The sequence below is a fragment of the Phaseolus vulgaris genome, chromosome 8 (genome assembly GCF_051622355.1).
Source record: "Phaseolus vulgaris cultivar YP4 chromosome 8, ASM5162235v1, whole genome shotgun sequence".
In the NCBI taxonomy this organism is placed as follows: Eukaryota; Viridiplantae; Streptophyta; class Magnoliopsida; order Fabales; family Fabaceae; genus Phaseolus; species Phaseolus vulgaris.
The window spans coordinates 56255695-56281284 of record NC_143505.1 but is presented as its reverse complement, the minus strand read 5'-3'; the positions used below and the strand labels follow the sequence as shown (position 1 = coordinate 56281284).

Genomic DNA, 25590 nt, shown 5'->3' with positions numbered 1-25590 from the left:
TGTCTATAAGAAACTTTATAATTAGTGGTGCATCTTTTTAAGAAAGAAGAATAAACTTAATAATTGATCCTCTAAACTAATTGCTTGTTCGTATTAATAATTAGTTGTTTTTGTAGCACCTAAGGGACCATGCGCAAGAAGAAGACAAAAAGAATGATGAAGTTTTTGAATTGTCATCAGCAAACATGATCTCCACCATCGAAATGATGGAAGAGAGAAGTAAAAATTAAGTTGAAGGAAATTTTACTTTCCCCGAAATCTAATCCTAGAAACTATAGTTTGTTTGACCCATTTGAACAGAATGAAAGAGTTTGAAATATCTTGATTCGCCTCATGAACTGAATTGAAATGAACTGATATACAAAAAACTGCTTCTCTGTGCAATTCCATAAACTACAATTGAAAGAAGCACCGAAAGAACATCACCCCACTTTTTTGGTCTCCCACACGTCATTTGCGACCATGTTCTACAACATAACAAAAATAGATACATCTTAGCAACTTTTTATGCCTTCACCTAAGGAAAAAAGGATCACATCACAATGCTAAAACCTCTGGAGCTTAACTACAATCTGCTTCACTGGTTTCAAAGCGCTTATGTACAAGCAATCTCAAGCTCTGCCCACCAAAGTGGAGAAAGTTTTGGAACTGCTGATTCGGGTGTTATCTTTGTTATCTCTCTTAGTCTCTCACTGACATCTTTCATTGTTGGTCTTTGCTTTGGATCAGGGTGCACACAAGATCTAATCAATGCAGCAACTTGTTCCAGCTGATCCTCTTGGTAAGATACAAGAATTGGATCCACCATATCTTTGAGGGGTTGGTCTCCTTGTAAATAGTGTGATGCCCAGTTTTCAAGTGAGTCCCTTTGTTCCACTGAATAAGGGAGACGACCAGTAACCATCTCAAATAACAAAACACCAAAGCTATAAACATTACTTTCAAGAGTTGCTTTTGGCACGTCAATAGCTTTTCTCTCAGCTGAGGTTATGTCATAGGAGAAACTCAAATCTGAGAGTTTGGAAGCATAGTCATCAGTCAAGTAAACAGCTTGAGAATTCAGCTTGATAAGGGCCATAGGAGGATCCAATTGGTGCATATGCTGCAAGCAGTAAGCCATACCCGTTGCAACTCTAAGCCTTGTTAACCAATCCAAGTGCTCAGCCTCTTTTACTGCCATTCACAAGAACAAACACATCAGCCTATTCACCAACTCAAACACAACAATAACTAGTTCTATGACTTTCAACAACGTTAAACAATAATTTAGAACGTGTTAAAGAAAGCATGTTGCTATACTTGGTGTTATAATTACTCTAAAATGATAAAACACTCACTGTGTAAATGCTCAAATAGTGTTCCATTTGGGGCATATTCAAAAACCAACATTCTGGTGAAAGGCTCCTCTTCTTCACAGTATCCAATAAGATTGACAAAATTCTTGTGGTTCACTTTCGATAACGTATCTATCTGAAACCACAACGGTTAGTTATAATTACAATGCTTAAATTGCAATTCTACTGTTAAGTTTGTTTGGTCTTTTTCTGTTATGATAATTGATACCTTGTTTCTAAATTGAACTTCTAAAGTCTTTGACCAATTCTTGGATAATGTCACCGGAACAGAAGTTACAGCTATTTCAACTCCACTAGACAAAGTTCCTTTGTACAGTGTGCCAATAGGTGAAGTACCAATTACATTACTAAAATCTTCACATGCTACTTCAAGATCCAATCTCCTTAGCTTTTGCGCACCTGAAAATGTAGAACTCTGTTATGCATGTACACAGGCAGAACACTTGCATATGAGCATTACAAATCTTGCTCAATAATATTGGCATGCAGTCATTCAAAGCCAGATCAATAAGATGACCGAAGAACCCTGAAAACAAGTTAAATAAGTTCCTATTGTTTGTGGTGTTTCAGGAATCCTGAGTCAGTATGCATTATGGGATTTAGATCTTCTATTTTTTATTAAAAAGACATGATCCTTCCTAGAAACAGAAGTACAGTTTTTTAATAATAAGTAGTAGACCTTGTACCTAATGATGTAGGTCCTAGCATGATAGGCAATTCCTTAGGGATATTTTGTGATATTCTCTTTTTAGATTTGAAGTTTTATTTTGATAATATGTGTAATAAAATTCACACGAGATCATGTAATATCAAGTAAAACTTCAAATTTGATTTGAGAACATTAAAACACTTTACAACTGTATCTAAGTTTTATCATGATAAAAATTGTGTGCTGCTTAGATTTACCAGTTACAAATGCCTTCTGAAGCTGTCCACTTAGTCCCGTGGTCCAAGGTCTGACATTAGCCACCTTTGTTTTACAAATATATATGCCAATGGATGAAAAAAGAAGAAACACTGCACCACCTATAACTCCAACCAACATATGAAACTTTGGTGAAGTGCTTTTTTCAGTTTTGGATTGTGCTCCAGAACCTGGTGTAGAATGGGGAGAAGGAGAACTAGAAGCATTTTTCTCAGGGGGAGTTAGCTTTGGCACTGGTAAATGAGGAGAAGGCTTCTCTTGAGGTGGATTAACCGCACGATTACGAGAGTCATTATTTTCACGATGGAATAGTTTTGGACGTTGAAGTAGGCCACGAGTAGTACCTTTACCTTGACCAATATGCCTTTAAAAAGAAAAATGTGTGAACTTGTTTTTTAGAAAAAAGAAATAGGATAAGCCTATCATACTAAGAGAATATATATATAATGAACACGACTAGAATACAAAATACAAGTACATAATTCCAGAGATGGACCACCTTTCAATTAATTAGTAACATACCATGTGGTGGCTCTTTCTATGCAAGCTGGCATTTTAGCAGCATAAGTTAGCTGATTTTCATCTACTTGGCACTCAGAAAGCATCCTCAGTTCATTGATTTCCGGAGAGAAACCAACAAGAAATTCATTGTTATCCAGCAAACTACAATTAGAAGAAACTGAGTGAGTATATGTGGCAGAATTTTCTGAAAAAGAAAAGTGAAATTGAACTGTTCAAAGAGGGTCATCTACAGGATTGCCAGGGAGATATTACTCCCAAGATCAGCTGGTAGAAGTCCACTGAAGTTGTTGTATCCCAAATCCAAAACCTCCAATTCTTTTAACTCCACAAATCCTTCAGGGATGGTCCCAGAGAAAGAGTTGTTCCGCAAAATACTATATTCACCCTCCAATTATTAGAACAAAGGCCAAAATAGAATTAATGAAGGAAAGGAACTGAGATAGTGAATGCAACCAGGTAACGAAAATTACATGGAGTTTATGTGGACAAGTTTCACAAGCTCAGGTGCCAGAGTTCCTCCAAGGCAGAGATCCTTCAAATTCCTGAGCAAAAAATCACTCTAGTTTAAAACACTAGTGATTAGATAAAACACAGGAGACAAATGTTCAAAAACTGTTATCGTAACAGCATGTTTGTGGAGTTTTCAAACTCCTGAGCAAATCCATCTTTCGTGTTTAATAATATGAACACTGGTGAATAATTTAATAATTTTAACTTGAGAGACTAATTATGAAAATTTGTTATATGACAACAACCACTGTCTGTGGAGTTCATAAATTGAGTTAAAACACTTTTAAAATCCATTGAGCCAAATGAATTTGATGACACAAAGAGAACTTAGAAAATTAAAAAGAAAAAACATAAACACTCCTCTTCTTTTCTAATGTGACCATAAATTATACCACAGCATTGTTTCCAAATAAGCAGTTTCTGAGAAAAAGGCTAAAAATCAGCACTTACAAGGCCACAACTCTTCCATCTGAGCACTCAACTCCAAACCAATTACAAGGGTCAAAAGACGCCTCATCATCAACCCAATTTGACAAAGCACCAAAAGGGTCACTCACTATTCTCTGCCTCAACTTCAAAAGAGCATAACCTGCACACAGAAACCACGTTTCAGCATGATCCAAGTAGCCACAAGATTCCACAAACCCAAAATCCCAGCACTAGTCAAGTACCTTCTTCATTCAAAGAACAGCACAAACCCAAGTTCTGAAACAAGAAAAAAACCGCCACAAGCCGCCAAGCTATATAAAGATCCTGCAACCGACTGAGTTTCCTTTTCTTTTCCATTCTTGCTGCAAGTACACGGTCTTTCTTGCAAGAATTAAAGGTTAATATCCAAAGGAAGCTACGTTGGAGAAGATATAGAAAGAAAGAAGCAAAAGGGTGATGTCTAAGGTATAAACCATGGACTGGTTCTAAGTTCTAAGGTAACATGTAATGACACATTCAGTTGAGATTGGTGTGTGTTTTGTATCAGTGAATGGACCCAAGAGACTTGAAAGCGCGTTCGCTGTCACTGAGCTAACAAGTCATAATAGTAGAACGGTGCAAGCACTGAGAGCCAAGGACAATAACATGTTCACATAACCTTTTTAATACGTTATAGTTAATTTCAGGGAAATATATTAAAAAATATCTTGTGATGCTATTAATTGTTTCAAGATTTTAATAACTATATTATTTTTAAAAATAGTTTTTATTGTCTCTTTATGAAGTCTGATTGTATATTTTAATATTCTTATTCTGACAAAATTTCACCTCAAAATATCAAATATCAGATTTTTTTTCACTAAAAACTTTTAACGTAATTTGAGTATATAGTTTAATATATTTCAGGCATAAATAGATTTTAAAAATCTATAAATTTGATTTTGTTTGATTTTAGTTATTATGAATAATGTTACCTAAAACTCGTATTTTTTATGCAATTAAAAAAAGAATATAAAAAGTAATTTTTGTTTATGATATATTCTTTTACTGATGTTTTTTTACGTGGAAAGTTATAAACACGTGTCATGTATTATGCAATATAAAATAAAAAAAATAATATGTGATTATCTTCTTTGGATAATAGTTGTTAAAAAATAATGATTATATAATAAAAGTAATATACAAAATAGTATTCACACAATATTTTTAATTAAAAATTATTAAAAAATGTATGTATTTGTATTATTTTAAAAAAAATATTTAATGGAATTGTATACATAAAAATAATATAACTATTTTAATTTGAAATATTTTTATCATCTTAAATATTTTAGCTAATATTTCTATTTTTATTTAATGTTAAAATTAGTGGTAAAAATTTAAATCAAGATATAAAAATTTTCTCAAACAAGATAAAAATATATTTACATAGAAATAAAACATGTTAAAATCTAGATTTTATCATTCATATATATATATAAATGGCCCCAAAACTTACCTTTCTCCCACATCATATCATCCTTATAAAAAAAACACAGCCATTCATTCATTCTTTTATGTCCATTTCTTATTTCTTCTATGCTCTTAGAGGCTATGACTTGACTATAAGACTTGTGCTTGAATATATATATGGTGATCATACCAAGACAATATTTTCTCCGAGACTTGTCATTAAAAAATCATATAAATATTACTTGACCAAAAGTTTATTGAATAGTTGCTTGATAATTATTTATTAAATAATAGTTGAGTTATAAATTAAGTTCTAAGCTTGTTTTTAATTCAATAAGTAAGTTTTAATTTTAAATATTTACAAGAAAAATTGGTGTAGAAAATGTTGGGTATGAAGCTAGGACCAATTGGGTTGGACTCACTAGACACATGTTTAGTGAGTGAGCTTAATCATTGTGTCACTTTATTATCTCTATTTAAATAGATCATTGTGCTTGTAATTTTGTACGCAACAGGAAAGAAATAAAACCTAATAGTTGCTCGTGTGGATGTAGGTTGCAGTTGGTGATCAAACCACGTTAAATCTTGTGTTGTTTATTTTCTGCAATTGATTTGTGATTGTGTGTTTTCACATCAGAAAAGCTTATAGACAACGATTTTTAGAACTCTTAGACAACAATTTTGCAATTGCAACTATCAGCATGTAATTTATACTATTGAGTAATAAACTACAATCTGCATACAAGACACATCTAAACGACGATTATTTTAATTGTAGTGTATATGAAAATCAAATATAGTCAAAGTATACCCATAGAAGGGTATAAACGGCAATTTTGGCAAAAATCGTCATCTATACTCTTCTTCCTGTTACTTTTTTTCAAATAGTCTCATTATAGACGACGGTTTTGGTCAAAATCGTCGTCTATATTGTTTATAAACAACGATTTTGACAACAACTACTGTCTATTATGAAACTTTATTTTAGTCAATTATGTATGTGTTTCCACCTCTTAATTAACCTGTTCATTTAAAAAATCAGCTAGATATATATTCAAACACATTCTTTCAAACAATCAAATTATATACATTGATAAATCTATTACAAACACTAATATATATTCTTATCTATCTAATTTCTATATATTATTCATTATCTATCCTAGAGTAATAATAATTAATCATTGTGTCCCTTTATTATCTCTATTTAAGATCATTGCGCTTATAATTTTGTACGCAACAGGAAAAAAATAAAACCTAATAGTTGCTCGTGTGGATGTAGGTTGCAGTTGGTGACTGAACCACGTTAAATCTTGTGTTGTTTATTTTCTGCAGTTGATTTGTGATTGTGTGTTGTTTCCGCGTGCGATTTTCCCATCAGAAAAGCTTATAGACAACAATTTTTAGAACTCTTACACAACAATTTTGCAACTACAACTATTGACATGTAATTTATACTATTGAGTAATAGACTACGATCTGCATACAAGACACATCTAAACGACGATTATTTTGATTGTAGTGTATATGAAAATCAAATATAGTCAAAGTATACCCGTAGAAGGATATAAACGACAATTTTGACAAAAATCGTCATCTATACTCTTCTTCCTATTATTTTTTTTCAAATAGTCTCATTATAGACGACGGTTTTGGTCAAAATTGTCGTCTATATTATTTATAAACAACGATTTTGACAATAACTATTGTCTATTATGAAACTTTTTTTTAGTCAATTATGTATGTGTTTCCTCCTCTTAATTAACCTGTTCATTTAAAAAATCAGCTAGATACATATTCAAACACATTCTTTCAAACAATCAAATTATATACATTGATAAATCTATTACAAACACTAATATATATTCTTATCTATCTAATTCCTATATATTATTCATTATCTATCCTAGAGTAATAATAATTAATCATTGTGTCCATTTATTATCTCTATGTAAAGAGATCATTGCGCTTGTAATTTTGTACGCAACAGGAAAAGAATAAAACCTAATAGTTGCTCGTGTGGATGTAGGTTGCAGTTGGCGACCAAACCACGTTAAATCTTGTGTTGTTTATTTTCTGCAGTTGATTTGTGATTGTGTGTGTTGTTTACGCGTGCGTTTTTCCCATCAGAAAAGCTCATAGACAACGATTTTTATAACTCTTAGACAACAATTTTGCAACTGCAACTATCACCATGTAATTTATACTATTGAGTAATAGACTACGATCTGCATACAAGACACATCTAAACGACGATTATTTTGATTGTAGTGTATATGAGAATCAAATATAGTCAAAGTATACCCGTAGAAGGGTATAAACGGCAATTTTGGCAAAAATTGTCATCTATACTCTTCTTCCTGTTACCTTTTTTTCAAATAGTCTCATTATAGACGACGGTTTTGGTCAAAATCGTCGTCTATATTGTTTATAAACAACGATTTTGACAACAACTACTGTCTATTATGAAACTTTATTTTAGTCAATTTTGTTTGATGCGTTTCCTCCTCTTAATTAACCTGTTCATTTAAAAAGTCAGCTAGATACATATTCAAACACATTCTTTCAAACAATCAAATTATATACATTGATAAATCTATTACAAACACTAATATATATTCCTATCTATCTAATTCCTATATATTATTCATTATCTATCCTAGAGTAATAGTAATTAACGAAGTATGTGACCCAAACATTTTTCACATAATCTAGTGCTATCAAAGGTAGTGGTTGATCATCTGTAAAAAATTGTATTACAAAATAAGTTCAAATTAGTGTTAAGGTATATATATTTTTATTATAAAAAAATAATTTAAATATTATTACCTTCTCCCAATATTTTTGAATCCCTACCCTTATAAATCTTTCATTGCATAATGTAGTAACCACACTCATAGCCTTCTGGTGGTTTATTACACGAAAATTCAATATAAATTAAAAGTTAATATTGATATTTTGATAAACAATGAAGAGAGGAAGACAAAAATTATAAACTTTTAGGTTCAACAATGTCAACTTCTGATAATTTGCACTATGTGGACCTCTGAAATGATATGAACCAAAAGTACGTAAAATATATGACAGGTCAATAATAAGTTACGTACTAATAATAAGTTACGTATTAATGAACTAATAAAAAGTATTGTTCTTGTTAAACTGTTCACCTAGAAAATGTATTCAGTATTAAACGGGAAATTAAGGGTCTCTCAAACGGTAAATAATTGTCGAGGGTTAAACACCTCCGAACTCAATATCAACACGTATAAAATAATTATAAATATACATGTAATATAAAATTAACAAATCTAATCTAATCATACATGCATTTCAATAAATAATATCAATTATAAATCCTACAATTATTTATAAAATAATATTACTCTAATTACAATCTAACTAATTAATAATTCTATTCTAACCTAACAATTAAAATACTCATGAAAAATAATAAATTAATAATAACTACAAAAAATTATAAAAAAATAGAAATTAACATTCTAAAAAATAAATAAAAATTGGCTTGTTTGAAGGAGAATTGGCTTACTTGAGCGAAAATATAAAAAAATCAACATCTACAACAACATAGTCCATTTTTTAAGTTTCATCAATTACAATCATCAAATATTGAAACCTATAACAAAAGTGATATCACACAATAAATTTCATTCATTCAGCTACACTAATTTTATTTCAAACTTGAGCATTTTGAAAACATATTCAACAATACACAATCATACATAATATCAACCATAATCAAAACTTACACTACAAAAGAATTAGTATTATCTACAAATTTTTAGCCACGGATCTGAGTTCGTAGGTAAATTCAGCATTATCTACGAATATTAACTATGAACAACATTACATACGGGCATTACCCACAGATTCTGATCCGTAGGTAAATTCAACATTATCTACCAACTATTACCCACGGATCTTATTACCTACCAACTTTTACCTACGAATCTCTATTACCTACCAACTATTACTCACGAATCTCTATTACCTACCAACTATTATCATAGTAATTATATACATAATATTAAAAATATTATTATAATATGAAAAATTATAAAATCATAATTAATATTCATAAATAATAAAAATCATAACTAATAAGTATACATATTATTAATATTATAAAATTAATAATATTAATATAATAATTTAAATAATAAAATTAGTATTATATTAATAATAATAATAGTATTTATGATATTAGTAATATAACAAAATTAATAATATTTAACAATATTGATAATATTTAACAATATTGATAATATTTAATAATATCAATAATATTAATATTATTTAATAATATTAATAATAATAATGATATTAAATATATGAATAATGTTATTAATTTTTATTTAATTAATTATATTAATATTGATAATTATACTTATAAGTATAATAATAATCATAACATGACAACAAAATTTGATTGGTGTAATGGTTAAAGGTTTTATGGACATTCCTCAAGGGACTTGGCTTCGTGTTAGTTTAATAGTAAGAAAAATGAGAGAAGAATAAATCTTTAAAATAAACACAAACCGTTTAAAATCTTATTGAATATAAATGATTATTGACTCTCAACTAGTGATGAGTGTGATCAAATTTTTCAAATAGATGAAGTATGAAAAAAGAAAAGTAAAAAAAAGTGAAAAAAAAAACTAAAGAGGAAGAAAAAAAGGGCAGACGATTGAGTTCCACTTATAAGAACTCATTATAATTCAACAACCGTAAAGAGAATATATATATATATATATATATATATATATATATATAATTATTATATCTTAATTGTTTTTCTAAATTTTTGTACGAAATTTCTTTTAAAAAAAGTTCAGTAATTTTAACAACAAATAACATAAGTTAATTATATAGTGAATAAGTTTAAATTCACTGGGTTTGACTTGGTAATAAAAGTTTGGATAGTTTGTACGATCTTTTAAATTTATTCAATATTAAAAAGAGAATGAATAATTTAATTAGTAAAACTGTAGAAAAAATAAATAAAGTTTTAGCAACCTTCTAAAAGAGATCAATTCAAAGGAAATTTTAAAGGAAATAAAAAGTATAAAAAAAATCATAAACTATTATTTAATTATAAACTCTTATGCAAGATAAATTTGTTTATTTTTAAAAAATAATTAAAATTTTAATTGGTTAACTGTATAAAATGGAGACTGGGTTATCCAATATAAGAACGGGTGAAGAGAAAAAGTATATATCTTATTCCACTTCTTTTAATTCGGTTTATTTTAAACATTAATAAATAAATTAAATAAGCTAATGAAAGAAATTTATCCTATATTATAATACAGTAACATAAAAAAATCTATACAAATTTAAGTAAATGTTAAGTTATGCATTATTTCAAGATTTGAGGGATTATATACTATTAGGAAGTTTACCAATTAATAAGGTTGGTCAATGCTTAAGAAACAACAACAAGAGGATCAACAAATTAAAAAAAAAATAGAGAAAAATCAGGTCTTCTAGGAAATCTAATTATAGTTTTAAAGAAACAATTGATTATAAATATGATGTTTCAAGGATAATACAGTGACAATGAATGTTTTAGCTTAAGACATATCTTAAACTTTTTTTAATAATATTAATTATTATTATTATATGCATAATATATTAAGTTTTGGAATGGAAAAGTGTCATTTCAAAATGAAAAAGAGTTATAATTTATAAAAGAAAATTATTTATCTCTCATTTTCCTAACATGCATGTTATCAAAATAAATTGGTTAAGAAAACATTATTTTTTTAAAAATTAACCTTTGAGTAAAATCAAACCAGTTCATGTACCTAACAAGTATCATAGGAAAAAAAAAACAGTATATATACGTAGGGAAGTTCATTTTGGGTGGGTGAAACATTATTTTAAGTATGTACTATTTAAGCTTTATTTGATTTATAGGTCAAAAGGGAGTTTATATACTTCTTTATATAAAACAATACAATTTTTTCCAAAGGGAGAAAATCCTCCCACTGCTAAATTTTGTTTAAAAAATACATACAAATAGGCAGTTAATCTGACAATATTTTTGTCCTCATCTAAAATGTTTTTTAGTTATTTAAATCCAAAAAAAATTACTAACATGTGAATTTGATAAGTTGGTAAAATTTTGAATTTGAAAATCTGAAAGGAAACAATATGATTGAATAGAGAACCTACTAAAAATAGGCAGTTAGATATTTTTTCTATGAAGATTAGTGATTAACAATGCAGATAAAAAACCTCATATAAACAGCATAATTACCCAGAAATAATTAGCAAGAAAATTTATGATCGAGAGGATGTATATTCGTCATTTATATATAATTATCTAAATATGCATATCGCATTAAAACATGACATCTTTCTATCATTAAAATTGTTATCATGAATTTTAAAAACTAATTTCTTTTCTCATTGTTGTGTCATAATATTGTATCCTTGGTTTAGTTTATATGATTATGTTTTTTATGACAACCAGTTAATTATCATAATTCTTTTAATTTTGATTAAATTTAATTTATTGATTTAAAATTATGATTTATTTCTATATTTGAGTTTGTAAAAAGTGTTATTGTTTCTTCCTTATGATATATCATTCACGAACTTTAATTATTTCACATTAAAACTTATATATTTTATTCTTTATTAGTATATTAACTTATAGTTTTAACTTCTTTACATCGTTAAAAATCAAACATGATAGATATTTTTATTAGTCCCACAATTGTAACATGAGTTATCTCAAGCCAGAATTTAATTTAGAGGAAAATAATTCATGAAACAAAAAAGTAATTTACAGATGAAAACAAAATTAAAATATTATAGAAAAAATTACTGCCCAATTATATAATTTTCTAAAAGGTTGCTCTGTAACTGGGTTGTGGTTGAATTATAAAAAGTGGTGTATCCTTTTATTTTTTAACCTGTTTTATGTTATACTTTAAGTCGAGGGAATCCAACTCGACTTTAAAACACCACTGAAACATAGTTTTAAAAAATAGAAGATAAAATTATGAATTTGTATTCTCTGTGGAGCTTATTTGTGTCCTATTTACTCTACTTTTAAAATATATTAATCTTGATATTATATCATATATTAAAAATTTAATATATTAAAATTAGGGTATTGTAAAATCACAATGAAAGAACATAAAAGACTTAAGAAATGTACTCTAAAATTATAATATTTTCATATTAATATTATTTTTATAAATGTGTATATTATAAAATAAGTTTTAGTTTGTTGTTATTTAATTTTGGATAACTATGACACTTGGTCAAAATATTTGCTATCAATAGCCTATTTGTCACTTTTAGCGGAATATTTACTCTAAAAAAACTGAATTGCTATTTTAATGGAATATTTACTGTGGATTACACAAATTTCATTAACAATACTGGATTTCACTCACATTACTGAAAGTCGAGATTGTAGAAATAAATCTAATTTCATTTATATGTAGATATTTATCCTATAGAGAGAGTCCATAACCATAACCTCTAGAGAGAGATCAGTGAGGAGGAAGCCGAATCAATTGAGGTATGAGGTATGGTGTATATTTATGTTCTTGTACCCGTTTAATATGAAAATCAAAAATCCAAAAAACCTCTTAATAATATAATATGAAATTCAAAAAACCTCTTTATAATATAATATGAAAATTAAAAAAAAAAACAAATATGAATATTCACAATATATTGATAATTATAATAGAGGGTTATACAGTTATTTATCATGATTCCGACAACCCCACTGTATTGGAAATTATTAGGGTTAATCAAAACAAAAAAGGATGAAGAGACTAAGAGACTTTAGGTGTTCAATGAAGTTAAAAACTAGAGAGGTCATGGATCATGTGAAAAGGATACCTCGACCCACCAAGTTTAAGTTTTGATTTGAAAACATATTTAAAGATCATGACATGCCCGTTAAGGGCGCAAGGAGCAAGTTCCCAAGCGTTTATTTAGGTAGAGCTTTGATTTCTTGATCAACGATATCTTTCCAGCTGAGATGAGCTATAATAATGAAAAGAATATTATTTGGATCATGTGAAATGTTGGCATGAGATGTGGATATTGTGAGGCATATTTGGGCTTGTAAGAGAGCATACAGATCTGGAAAGAGCGTTAATACTGTGGTTTTTTCACTTCATTATCAAAAACAAAATCTAGAAGTTCTCCTTCTCATGTAAACTAAAAAAAAAATACTTATATTTAGATTGTATGTATGATAATTTTCAATTAGAAAAAACACATCAAGTCAATTGCTCGACTTCTGTCTAACTATGCACTTTCATGCGTAGCATGTTGCATAGAATTTAGAACACAGAATAAAATAAACATATGACAATTTCACGAGAACAATCATGGCACCAAATGTATTTTCCTCCAAGAAGGTTTTTTTTGGATAAACATAGTCAATGTTCATCCTAGTTCCTAACTTCCTACCCACTTTCATTCTGATTTAAGGTGCACAATGAATCCCACGACGCTTCAAAATATAATTTCAGTTCTTAAAAAACTTTTTTGTTTTGTTCATAGTTAGTCCTTACATTATAAAGACAAAACAATATAGATCATGAGACAAGCTGGGGTCATGTTAACGTGATAAAAGATGAGAATTGAGCATGAAGAAATTTGCACTATAAAAGAAGTGGGCCAAGCAATCAAAATCAGTACTAAAAAAAAGAGGGAAATAGAAAATGGGCCAGACCCTAAACAAGGTCCAACACACGCGGTTCCCACCTCCTAAGACAATTGTCCACGACCTACCCCAATGATAATTGAGTATGAACAAGAACAAAAACTGAATCGAAAACTGTGAGAACAGTTTCGACCCTTTGAAGCAAATTTGGCATCACCCACCACCAGACACAAACAATTTCGGATGATTTGGTAATGCTAAACGAAACTTCTCAGAGATACCATTGTGTGCTGTCAGTTAGTACATGACTCCAGCATGTCATGCACCAAGTGAATCAATAGTGTTTGAATTGTGCCATTACAACAAATCAAACCTAGATCATAAGCCCTAAAACCGTGTAATAATAACAAAATACTATTAATAATTAATTAACAATTAATAATGACGTAAGCCTATTCAGATTTGAAGATCCTCCAGACTACACGATTTCAATTAATATATGTAATGTACTCATATTGAAGAAAAGCAAGTGAGAAAGTCTTTATTTATTTATAAACATAAATGATTAATTTAATTATTTCAGTGAGTTGTCTGTGAGCTGTGAGCAGTAACTAACCGATGGAGTAAGTTATTTGGTGTGGCGCGGGTGCACAAAGAAGCAAGCAGGGCACCGAATCAAGCCGTTAGGATTGCAAGACGAACAGCTTCGAAATCCGTTTTTTTCGGTGAAGATTTTGTGGCTTCCGTTGCACTCATCGCACACTACGAATCTGAAACCTCCGCAACAGTCGCAAGCGTTCTGATTCGAGCGCGGGAGCCGTTCAATGAGGCGGTGGAGCTCGCCACTCTCGTGAAGCTGACGGACATCGTCGGCGCCGCCGATGTAGACGCCGCCGACGAAGACGCGTGGCAAGGCGAGATTGCTGCGGCGGCCGAGAACGGCGTGGAGTTCGTCGCGGAAGCGGTCGTCGATGGAGACGTCGCGCTCGTCGACGGCGACGCGGAGGCCGCGGAGGATGGATCGGACGGCTCGGCAGTCGTCGAAGGTGCGGCGGACGACGCGGAGGCTGGTGAAGTAGACGACGACGCCTTGGTCAAGGCCGGGCGGGAGAGCGGCGGGGACGGTAGCGCGCGAGGCACCCCAGGCGCGTAGGACGGCGGTGGAGATCCGGACGCGGCGGAATAGCGACGGAGATTTTGGAGCAGTAGGGCCGGATTCGGGCTTTTCTTGGAGGAGGCTCTGAATGTCTTTGAAAGATGAGCAGGAGAAGCTTAAGGAGCGAGATCGAGAATGCGACGACAACGGAGATGAGGAGGGCGACGGTGACGGCGGTGGAGTGTTGCGGAACCGGTTGGGTGAATTAAGCCACGGTGGCCACATGAGAAGTTATTAGAAGGGAAAAGGGTTTTGTGGGGAGTGAAGTGGAGTGAGAGGGTAATGAGCAAAGGAGAAGAAACGTTAAGAGTGTGGGGGTTATAAATGGAAAAAGGGTTATTAATGGTAGGTGTTATACATGATGCGTCATCATTGTTACTCCATAATCATAACCCTACCTACAGCTGCATGTGCCTTTCTTCCTTTTTATTATGCCTTTCTACAGATATTTTTATTCTCAAGCTTTTTAAATCTTCAGACTTCACGATAAATCTTATAAATTATATTATTAGAAAAATATGGCATACATTTTAGGCCAAAAACTACCACTTTAAATATATAAATGGGTTGATTATTAAAGACCAGATTTGTCATCCATAAATTTAAAGTGAATTTATATTTAATTTAAATAATCGTTTTCAGAAGTGAGTTAGTATAATCCACATCACTTTTTTGAATTTTTTTTAATAAATATGTAAATTTTGATTCCATTAAAATAATTAAACATTTAATTTGAAGTTTTAAATTAATAATGTTACATCTATTATTGTAATAAGAAATTACAAAATCATTAAATATGAAAGGTATGATATGTTATATATTTAAAATACACTTGTACGAAAAACAACTTAAGTAACCATAAAATTAGAGATATTTAAAAAATTAGAGATATTTGAATTAGTATGGGTAAGGTGGTCATGGATTAGATCTTGAAAAATTCAATCCAAATTTAAATATTTGGAATAGATTTTAAATCCATATCCATGTTTTTATAAAACTAATATAGATTTTTACATAATCAAAATCCAAGTATTTGGATTGGATTTTCAATCTAAATCCATATTTTTTATAAAATTAATTTAGATTTTTATAAAATTAATTTGAATTTTTATAAATTCAAATCTAAATTCATAATTTTATAACAAAAATTAAATTTTAAATCTAAATTTATATTTTCTAAAAAAACTAACAATATTATATAAATATAAAGAAAATATCATAAAATAATATCAACAATTATAACTATTATAAAATTTAAAAGTTTACAAATACAACATATTATTCTTGAACATCTCACAAGTAATTGGATTTTGAAAAATCTAATTCGTATCCAATCCAGATTTAAATATTTGAATCAGATTTTAAATTTAAATCCATATTTTCTATAAAAAAATAATTTAAATTTTTATAAATCTAAATCCATATTTTTATAAAAAAAATTGAATTTCAAAATTAAATCTATATTTTCTAAAAAAAATAACATAATATTAATATAATCATATGTAAAAAAATTAATATCATATAAATATTAAGAAAATATAATAAAATTATAATTTAATAATACTAAAAATTAACATTACAGGTAATCATTATTCAGAAAAAGTAATTGTATATAATTACAAACTATACACATAATTGGTGATTTTTTTAATGTTATTGTTAAATAATGAGTAAAAAAATCAACCATTAACTGTATAGAATATCCTTTAAAAGTAAATATATTTTTTGATAAATTTTTTTGGTAATATTACTATTTGCATATGGTCCCTCTCAAATCTCTCAAATGTATATACTAGAAGACAACTGAAAATTTATACAGTATTTAAATGAAAAAATAAAATAAAAAAATTGTTTGTGAAAAAAAATATATGCAGTAAAAAATCCAAACAAATTTTTTAAAATTTTAATATATGATTTTGTGATAGTTAAGTGTTTTTTTTTATAGAATAAGAGCTTTAGTTTTAACAAAAGAAAATAACAATAATAGAAATAAATTATTCTAAGAATTAAAAAAAGATAATACAGTATAAATGAAAAAAGAAAAAGAATGGAGAAGTATATGCAAGTAAATGAGTTACTGTGTGATATTTCTAAAAATATATTCCTTGTTAACAAAGGTCATACTGGTGCAGAGGGATGCCGTAGGTAATTGGTAAGTTAATAAAAAAAATAAAGTTTCATTAGCGTATTCGATCGAGAGAATTGAATATGAATTGGAAATTTGGATTTTCTAGTAAGATCATTTAAGTAAAATGGATATACGATCTTGAAAATTAATAAAATTCTGAAATAGTATTAAAGTTAAAAAAACTTAAAAATTTATAAGAGAAGTGACAAATGAAGAACATGTTTGTAATACTTGAAAAATACCAGCAGTAGCAATTTGGATAATCGATAGAAGTTACAAGTATGTCATAACTATATGATTGCAAACTAAATTCAACGTCAATATAACTTAGTGATAAAGGGCCCAAGCTGCATTAGTGATAAGCAAATTAGAACCGAAATTCATCACATTTTTAATCCTCTAGAGAAGAGAATCTCTCCATAGGGTTCTTTTTGCTCCACTTTCAAAGCATCACGAGAAGCAAGAACTGTGCATATGAAAATGTATTAATATTGTAAAATAATTCTATAGTATTATCCAATCATAAATAGTTATGTTTACAATAATTATTCTAATGATGGTGTAAAGTAGTGAATATAGTCATTAAACTACTATTTTAAAGATTTAAATTAATATATGACCATTTTTGTTTTAAGCATCCATAAATTTTTTATTCAAATTGAGAATATAAAAAAATTATTTAAATCATTAAAATATATTTACTGTGTATTTTGCCATATAACTATTACATTAACTTTTCTAATTAATTATATTTAAAAAATCTTTTATTCCATTTTATCATCAAGTATTTTCCTAATATACTATTAATAAACATAAGAGTCTTAATATGTATATTATATCTTAACACAAAAGATCATATTACAATATTTTAATTTAACAAAAAATATAAACATGCGTGGAATAGAATTATCGGAGATAATACCGGATACAAAAATCAACTTTTATTTATTTATTTATTAGATAAATAATTTAAAAAAATATTAAATACTTAACATAAAAATTGAGAATTTAAATGTATACCACAAACTTGATAGAAAAGTTGTGATGCCGATGTCCGTGTCATTCCAGCAGCAAGAATATGAAGGGATTCAACAGGAGGAGCTCCAGGCGTGTCAAAGTGTGCCTTCATCTGTCTGTTCAAACACAAGAAATATGCATTATTATTACCTAAAATGAAATCTGTAATGATGGTTAATAATTACTTAAAAGAGATTCATACGCTTGTATGGAATCGGTTATGTTGTCACTGGGAAGATTGATGTTTACTTGCGTTTGCGTGGGTCCTGTTTCCACGAGAAGTTCTGAAAAGGAACTTGTGAGGCTGACTTGTCTCAAGTGAATAAAGAATATACCATTACAGGTGGTCCTCTTCCAATCTTAGAAAAAGCCTTAATATAACAAGTAATATATACCTTGATCGGGCGTGGGACCATCTTCATAAAGCCTAGCTAACTTGAAATTTACATCCTCCACTAGTGGCTCAAGACCTCCACTGCTGTTTGCAGATGAAGAATACCTTCTATTTTTTAATCTGTTAATATTTCTGAAACATCAGACTACAACAAACAAATCTTATTCAACAAGTGCAAAACTACAATTATCTTTTTGTCCTCTAGACATCAAGGTGGAATGGACATTTGAAACTATGACGACTTATTGAACAATATGCGATAGGTTATAAATTGAACCAACTACCTTCCCGAATCAAAGTCTGAATGTGAGGCAGGACCATGTTCAGAGGCTGGTCTTGGAAAGGAATGTGCACTGTCTACTAGAAAAACATATTGAAGAACAATTATGTGTATTTTCTTAGTCATGGATGTCCATTGGAGAATTGAAATATCCAATATAGAAATCAATAAAAAAATACCGGCTTTCATTGATGAGACATGCGGAGTAGATTCACGCCCTCTCAATAGACTAGCCGTCAGTTCATCCATGAGGATATTTTTCCGCTGCTTCTCCATTGGAGGGGCCTGGTGGTCTAGCATACTGTCAAAATCTTCAGAAGGCTTCACATTTGAACATTTTATTAGAAATAAGTTGCATGTCCTCCTAAAATAAAGAAAAGCAAACCAAAAGATGGAGTATAAGACTAACAAATTGCATGAAATCTCCATTGTGTACTCCTTGAGGTGATGAAAATGATGGTTCTGGAGGATGGTGGGCTGAAATCCTTTCTGCATAAAATTAAGTTTGTTACTTTCTTAAGATCAACTAATAACAGAGAGAGACTTTACGCTGACCTGAAGGTGAATCTTGGAGTGGTTGAATGCTCTTAATCCATAAGTCAAGAATAGGTGCTGGATAATATATATTGTTATTTTCAGCTGTAAATGAATCACCAATTAGCGCAACAGGTGGCAGCTTCATGAGGTTGGCTATCTTTGTCGATGACAAGACATTGGTTTGCTGCAACAGAGAGAATGTATTCTTTATACGGGAAGCATTTTGTAGAGAATATAATTAGATTTCAAATTTTATCTGCTTCTCTTTTCTTTTTTTTTTCTTTTTTATGATATTGGACTCTCTAATTATCTTTCTTTCAAAAATTGTCTGGTTCCTAGAATATCATATATGAGAAACCTTTTTCTTTCTACTCCTTCGCGAGACAATATCAGAAGCATTCTGAAGCCAGTGTTGGTATATGTGAACAGGAATAATGGTTTGTTCATAATCCATTTCTACATCCAATCGTCCTCCTCTTTTTCTTTTATTTGGTACTCGCCTTCTAGGTTCCTGTTGCATAGTATTCTAAGGTTAGTCATTTCTTTTTCTCATTAATAGTCATTGTAGAATTAAATAATAGTATTACCTGTATAAGTGTCATGGCTTCATTAGGTTGCTGAAGGTCCCGTTGTCTAGGATGAAGGTCTGGAAACATATCAGCTGCAGAAGTTATATGTCAGCAAACAAATTTCATTCTCATTTACTTTTTATATTGACAAGATTTAATTATTTACACAACATGTCGATTTTAATAAATGGTAATACAGCTGAAATGTAATCCCATGATCACTACATTATAATAATAATACTTCAGTTTCTATGCTAAAGATGCCCCTTTTTACAAGTCAACTTATGAATGATGCTAAAATAACGTTTTACCTACACGCCACCAACTAAAAGTTCGAATTGTTTATCTTCTATAGTCATTTGTCAACACTAAATCCCTCTCTGTTAGGAAAGGTGATACACGGGCTGTGCATACAATTCAGTACAGAAAGTCCATTATTCCCCTACAATTCTTAAGCTATATGTACAAATCTAGTAATATGGCACTCCCTTACTCCTTTACACTCCTTAACAAATATATACAGTTCAAGTTGTAGCCAAGCTCAATCCGGACAACTCAATTTTCAAGCTTATAAGAACAGGTCATGGCTGAATTTGGTCTAGATGGTACACTACTCTCTTCCATCAAAAACCCAGTTGCGTAAGCTACATGCGTAGGGTACAGACTAGGGAAATGTTGAGAAATTAAAAAAAAACGCACATAAGGTGTAAGGAAAGACGTGTTTTGACAAATGTTTGGTATCCTAATTACCTCTGGTGGGCTGGTCTTCATGAGGTGGGGAGGGTATAAGGGATGGAATTTGATCTGCAGATGTTATATTTACCTGTGTTTCCTCATCTCCTTCAATATCAAACCTACCACAACATCCAAAAGTAAATGAATTATTGCAAGAAATTAAAGACTACTATACAAAAAAGGATGATTGAAACTAAAAACCTCTCAAAGCGATTGAATGGACCCGTATTAGCTTGGAATGTTTCAAAGCGTTCAAATAAGGTAATGTTCTCTACGTCAGCTGAGAATGATAAGAGTGAGCAAATTGACACTTGCATGAACTTTACATATATATGTTTAGTACATCTAAGGAAGACAACCTTGATGGAGATCTTGGTCTCCAATATTAGTGAAGGGGTCATCCACACTATCAAGTCGCTGCAATAAACAGGGTTTGGATTAGCTCAACCTATCAATGTTTATTGATTAGTTATTTTCCCTTTCTAATTTCATGCATTGAGACAAGGTACGCATACCATAGCGAAAAAGGCGTTATGTTGGACTCCCATTGTGGTGCCTGTGTTGGAAAACTGAAGGGACTGTTCAATATCTGCCACGTTTGTGTCACTAATCCCTGGTAGAGTAACAGTCTCTTTCCTGTCAGAGAAAGAGTTACTATAGAGCATTATTGATTAATGATATACGGACAACCCCATTTAAGTATATATTTATTTTTCTTAAATCTTTTAAAAAACAGTATACAAATGTGACTAACTTAGCCTTGGATTTTGCCTTGGGGAGCAATGTTGGATCTGGGCCAGTCTTCACCTTCCATGCTTCGTTTATCTCGACCTGTACCAACAGTGAAAACAAATGTAAAAAAAGAAAGAAAGAAAATAACTGAATTCTTAAAAAATGTCAAAGTTGAGTTTCTTACCAATAAACGGGTCACGTCATCTGCAAGAAAAAGAAAAGATAAAATTAAAAACTAAAAGTAAAGAATTCGGATAAATCGTTGTGTGCTGAGAGGGACTTTCAAACATTTTAATGCTAGGTTAATCATGAAAATAAGGATTCGAAGTTTACCATAAAGGAGCTTCACTTTTCTCTCATACACAATCACCACTCCTCCTGATAAAAACGCAACAACCAGTAAGCAGAGGCACGGAGATATGCTACATTTCTACCTATTAACTGAAATAGAAATTGAAACTGAAGATAGCATTGAATCAACGAGAGAGCACCCATGAGAATTCCAGAAAGTCTAAGAGCCATAGGAACCGATGGGTTCAGAATCTCTTCGCTATAAAACAAGTACAAGAAAAAAAATAATATATCAGCTCCTTTAGTTGGCAATGTATAGGACTCTAGCGGCTCGCCACTCTAGGCTACGAAAAAAAAACGTAAAGTAACCATTACCAGATCTTAATGATGTTAAGCTTGTCCAGCTTTCTTCGGTTTATCTTTGCGTGCATAGTTGCAGCCATCCTTCATGAAGAAGGAGTAAGAATGCGACTAATATTTTTATTTTTCATTTTAGAAACAAACGCAGATGTTAAACAAATTTGAAATCCAACAAGCATGATGACCGAAAATAGAATCAGTGATGTAACAGAGAAAACAGAGAACAGTTGGAATCAGAGTTATAATTTATAACAAATACAGAGTAGATGGCAGAAGACGATAGATGAAATAAATGGAAACGGAGTTACCATATCTGGCCAAGAGGAGCCTTTCGAGCAAGAAGCTGGTGCGAGTAAAACATCTTCAATGCAAGAGAAATTCAACTGTATTCACAAAATAGCAAAACCTCCGATTATCTTAAATTAGAAAACGCAAAGATAGAAAAATTTGAAAACAAACCTTGCAAAAGACTCACTACTCCCTTCGCTTTACAACACTTTCTACCCGCCAAATGCAATGGCTTATAATGTAATGCAGCAAGCAAGTAACAAACACGCCTATGCTAACAACTAACGTGACAAACAAATAACTACCCGCTGTGCACCGAATTTCCCCGTGCTACAAAGCATGACTGTAACACGTGTCAGTGGAGTAGCAGTGCAGCAGTGCACTCTGGATGTTAGAGTGGGCTCCACATGTCAACGATTTTTCTCCTTGTTTCTTCATTGAAGGTGAATTCGTTAGAAAAAGGTGAAAACCTATAAAAATTGGACACGCGCCTTGAGGGACGTTAGGCTTACATCACAGTGTCACGTGACTCTCATTTTCATTGCTCCATCTATTCTTCACTCACCAACTACCAAGCCCAATCCGAATCCCGCAGAGAGAATCGAGCTTTGGTGTATGGAGGAGGCACTGGTGGAAGTGTGCGAGCCCGCAGAGGTGCGCATAGAGTTCGCACTCAACTGCAAATGCCGAGCCACGGTGCGGCTTCGCTCTCTAAACCCAACCTCACCAGTGGCCTTCAAGATCCAAACCTCATCGCCAAAAAAGTTTCTGGTCAACCCACCGAGTGGACTCATTCTCCCTTTATCCTTCGCCACCTTCAAAGTCATCCTTAAGCCGCAGTCTCATCTCCCTCGCTCCTTCCCTCGCTCCCCCTCCGACCGCTTCCTCGTGAAAACCGCCGAGTTCGCCGCGAACTCGTCCGGGTCCACTCACCCCGAGTCCATCAACTCGTGGTTCGCCTCTCGCCCCTACGGATTCAAAACTCGGGACATCAAACTGAAGGTGGCCTTCGTGGGACCCCTCCTCCTAAACGATGCCGTCACGCGCGGAGAATTGGACGCGGTTAGAAACCTAATCAAACGACAGCGTTCCATGCTCGCGGATTTGTCACCCGCCGAAGCCGAGTCGCTCCTCGGCGCCGCCACAAAGCTGCAGGAGCCGGACGACATGGTTCACCTCCTCCTGGAAGCCGGCTTGAGAATAGTCCCCAGCCCCAACGCCTCTGATGAAGTACACGTGGCAGAAGATACGAACACAAATGTAAGTGAAAGAAAACATCCCAAATTAATTTGCCCATCACTTATAATGTTCTGTTTTCATATTTTTGCTGTGTTCAGAGAGAAGAGGTGGAGGTGGGAGAAGCAATATTTGAGGCTTCGAGGAATGGAGAGGCGAATGAAGTGAAGGCACTGTTGCGAAGAGGTGGTGAGAGTGTGAAGTATCGTGATCAATATGGTTTGACGGCGCTTCATGCTGCGGCTTTCAAAGGGCATAAGGATGTGATGAAGGTGCTTATTGAATTAGCGGGTTTGGACTTGGAATGTGAAGACGAGGAAGGTCACGTGCCCTTGCATATGGCGGTGGAGAGTGGCGATGTGGAGACGGTACAAGTGTTGGTTGAGAAGGGTGTGAACCTTAATGTTGTGAATAAGAGGGGTGCTACCCCTTTGTACATGGCTAGAATTTGGGGACACCATGATATCTGCGAATTGCTGGTTAACAGGGGAGCCTTGTATTCTCTAACTCCCACTTAGAAGTATTTCTCGTCAAATATTGTTGTCAAATTCAGGGTCTTGTGTATAATATGATAATAATGTTACTCTTATTGTTTTATATGCCTATTTATTTTTTTGGTAATCATGTTAACATCAGAAATAACTCAAAAACTCAGAAATAACCCAAAAGTAAAAAACTTAGTCAGGTTAACCTTAATCTTAGTAAAAATCAATCAATCAATCGGAATAAAATATTATATTATAATAAAATAATAATTTTGTTAAATGTAAAAGGGTTCTTTCCAAGATGAGTTTTGAGGATCTCATATGGCACCAAAGTGATTTTTTGCAAATTGTAATTATTGATGTTGGAATTCACAAGTGAGATAGAAGTCAGAACATAAAAATATTATGAGAATGTAAGAAATTGAGATACTCAGTATTTGCCTATTTACAAGGTTTTATGGATTGTATCACACTTATCTTTTTCTATCATTTATTCTTACATAATATTTATGCAAAAAAAAAAATTCAAACAAATATTAACATAATTGATTACAACTGGATTTTATAAATTAATATATTTTTCATAAATCGTTAAAAGGGGATCTCTAATATCGATTTAGAAGGATGGTGTTATGGAACATATTTAGGTCTTTCGGATCTCTTTCCTTTATCATGCACCATAGTTATGCATCAAGTGTGAATCTAATTAGTGTCAAATTGATACCAAATCGATTTGAACCTTGTCGTCCTAATTCTGACTTAAGTCAATTTAATGCGTATCTGATTTGACCAGGACAACACAATAAATGGAATTGGTGTCAAGTTGCCCAATCCAAAATAGTAAGCATAGTCCCTTGAAACCAAACCACATAAAATAAGCTTTTATTGACATCTTAGTAATATCTTACAAATTCTAGGTGTAATTTTTTTGGTTATAGTGGGATTAATTTGTGTTAGAAAAAAAAAATACATAAAGGTTTTTAACTACAAAGGGAATTAATATCATGGTTGACCAATAATTTGACACTTCGGTATAACTGATTCTCTACCTACCTGACTCGAATATCTACTTATATATATATATATATAATATAATTGTCAATGTTGTATCATAACTCAATTGTAAGGTAACACCTTCATATACTTGTTAATGAAGTCTAATTCAAGATATTAAAAGTTATCCAATTCAATATCTTAAAATCTATAAATACATATTAATTTTATAAAAAGTTGTTTTGGTTCAAAATAGTGATTTTAAGAATAATATCATAACATATGCTTTTGTGCTACCTTTGTTATAGGATTCCACGTGTGAGTTTAAGTCTCACACTGACTTAAAATGATAAAGATGAACAACATATAAAAAAGAAACTAATAAATTATCTAAAGTTTTTTTTGTAGGAGGTGTTATAATTTTTTATGAGTTAGCTCATGACTCATCAAATCTCCCTAATGTATCTTCTCTAGAACACTTATCAATAGAATCAAAATTCATTATTTATCTTAAAAATTGTACCGTCTCGAATC

At 31.4% G+C, this 25590-nt stretch overlaps 4 protein-coding genes across 17 annotated transcripts; 1 reads left to right on the top strand and 3 right to left on the bottom strand.

Moving 5' to 3' along the window:
• Nucleotides 1-291: 291 nt before the first annotated feature.
• LOC137824398 (putative inactive receptor-like protein kinase At3g56050) lies at nucleotides 292-4374 on the bottom strand. 2 transcript variants are annotated; one of them, XM_068630032.2, is made up of 9 exons: nucleotides 3984-4374; nucleotides 3763-3901; nucleotides 3273-3344; nucleotides 3033-3176; nucleotides 2803-2943; nucleotides 2262-2644; nucleotides 1564-1754; nucleotides 1338-1470; nucleotides 292-1173 (listed from the first exon to the last, which is right to left on the bottom strand). In XM_068630032.2, the coding sequence occupies exons 1-9, from the start codon at nucleotides 4096-4098 to the stop codon at nucleotides 596-598; spliced, it is 1896 nt and encodes a 631-aa protein (XP_068486133.1). In that variant the 5' UTR covers nucleotides 4099-4374; the 3' UTR covers nucleotides 292-595. The 2 variants fall into 2 exon arrangements, with proteins under 2 accessions (XP_068486133.1, XP_068486134.1); XM_068630033.2 differs by lacking the exons at nucleotides 3763-3901; nucleotides 3984-4374 and adding an exon at nucleotides 3705-3761.
• Nucleotides 4375-13805: 9431 nt separating this feature from the next.
• On the bottom strand, nucleotides 13806-15476 carry LOC137826281 (uncharacterized protein At3g28850-like). Of its 2 annotated transcripts, none has more exons than XM_090294631.1 (2): nucleotides 14472-15476; nucleotides 13806-14228 (listed from the first exon to the last, which is right to left on the bottom strand). In XM_090294631.1, the coding sequence occupies exon 1, from the start codon at nucleotides 15234-15236 to the stop codon at nucleotides 14484-14486; it is 753 nt and encodes a 250-aa protein (XP_090150757.1). In that variant the 5' UTR covers nucleotides 15237-15476; the 3' UTR covers nucleotides 13806-14228; nucleotides 14472-14483. The 2 variants fall into 2 exon arrangements, with proteins under 2 accessions (XP_090150757.1, XP_090150756.1); XM_090294630.1 differs by having other exon boundaries at nucleotides 14103-14242.
• A 1866-nt stretch (nucleotides 15477-17342) lies between these two features.
• LOC137826935 (sister chromatid cohesion 1 protein 1) lies at nucleotides 17343-22973 on the bottom strand. 12 transcript variants are annotated; one of them, XM_090293621.1, is made up of 22 exons: nucleotides 22855-22973; nucleotides 22648-22774; nucleotides 22363-22437; nucleotides 22070-22138; nucleotides 21895-21953; nucleotides 21737-21781; nucleotides 21588-21607; nucleotides 21426-21502; nucleotides 21187-21325; nucleotides 21031-21088; nucleotides 20873-20951; nucleotides 20687-20790; nucleotides 19955-20028; nucleotides 19726-19878; nucleotides 19386-19551; nucleotides 19240-19319; nucleotides 19010-19151; nucleotides 18835-18910; nucleotides 18552-18670; nucleotides 18359-18440; nucleotides 18160-18272; nucleotides 17343-17605 (listed from the first exon to the last, which is right to left on the bottom strand). In XM_090293621.1, the coding sequence occupies exons 3-22, from the start codon at nucleotides 22413-22415 to the stop codon at nucleotides 17523-17525; spliced, it is 1791 nt and encodes a 596-aa protein (XP_090149747.1). In that variant the 5' UTR covers nucleotides 22416-22437; nucleotides 22648-22774; nucleotides 22855-22973; the 3' UTR covers nucleotides 17343-17522. The 12 variants fall into 12 exon arrangements, with proteins under 12 accessions (XP_090149747.1, XP_090149751.1, XP_090149746.1 ...); XM_090293625.1 differs by lacking the exon at nucleotides 22855-22973 and having other exon boundaries at nucleotides 21187-21307; nucleotides 22514-22811; XM_090293620.1 differs by lacking the exon at nucleotides 22855-22973 and having other exon boundaries at nucleotides 22514-22652.
• On the top strand, nucleotides 22958-24164 carry LOC137826936 (protein VAPYRIN). Its single transcript, XM_068633096.2, has 2 exons — nucleotides 22958-23602; nucleotides 23680-24164. The coding sequence occupies exons 1-2, from the start codon at nucleotides 22958-22960 to the stop codon at nucleotides 24094-24096; spliced, it is 1062 nt and encodes a 353-aa protein (XP_068489197.1). The 3' UTR covers nucleotides 24097-24164.
• Nucleotides 24165-25590: the final 1426 nt, after the last annotated feature.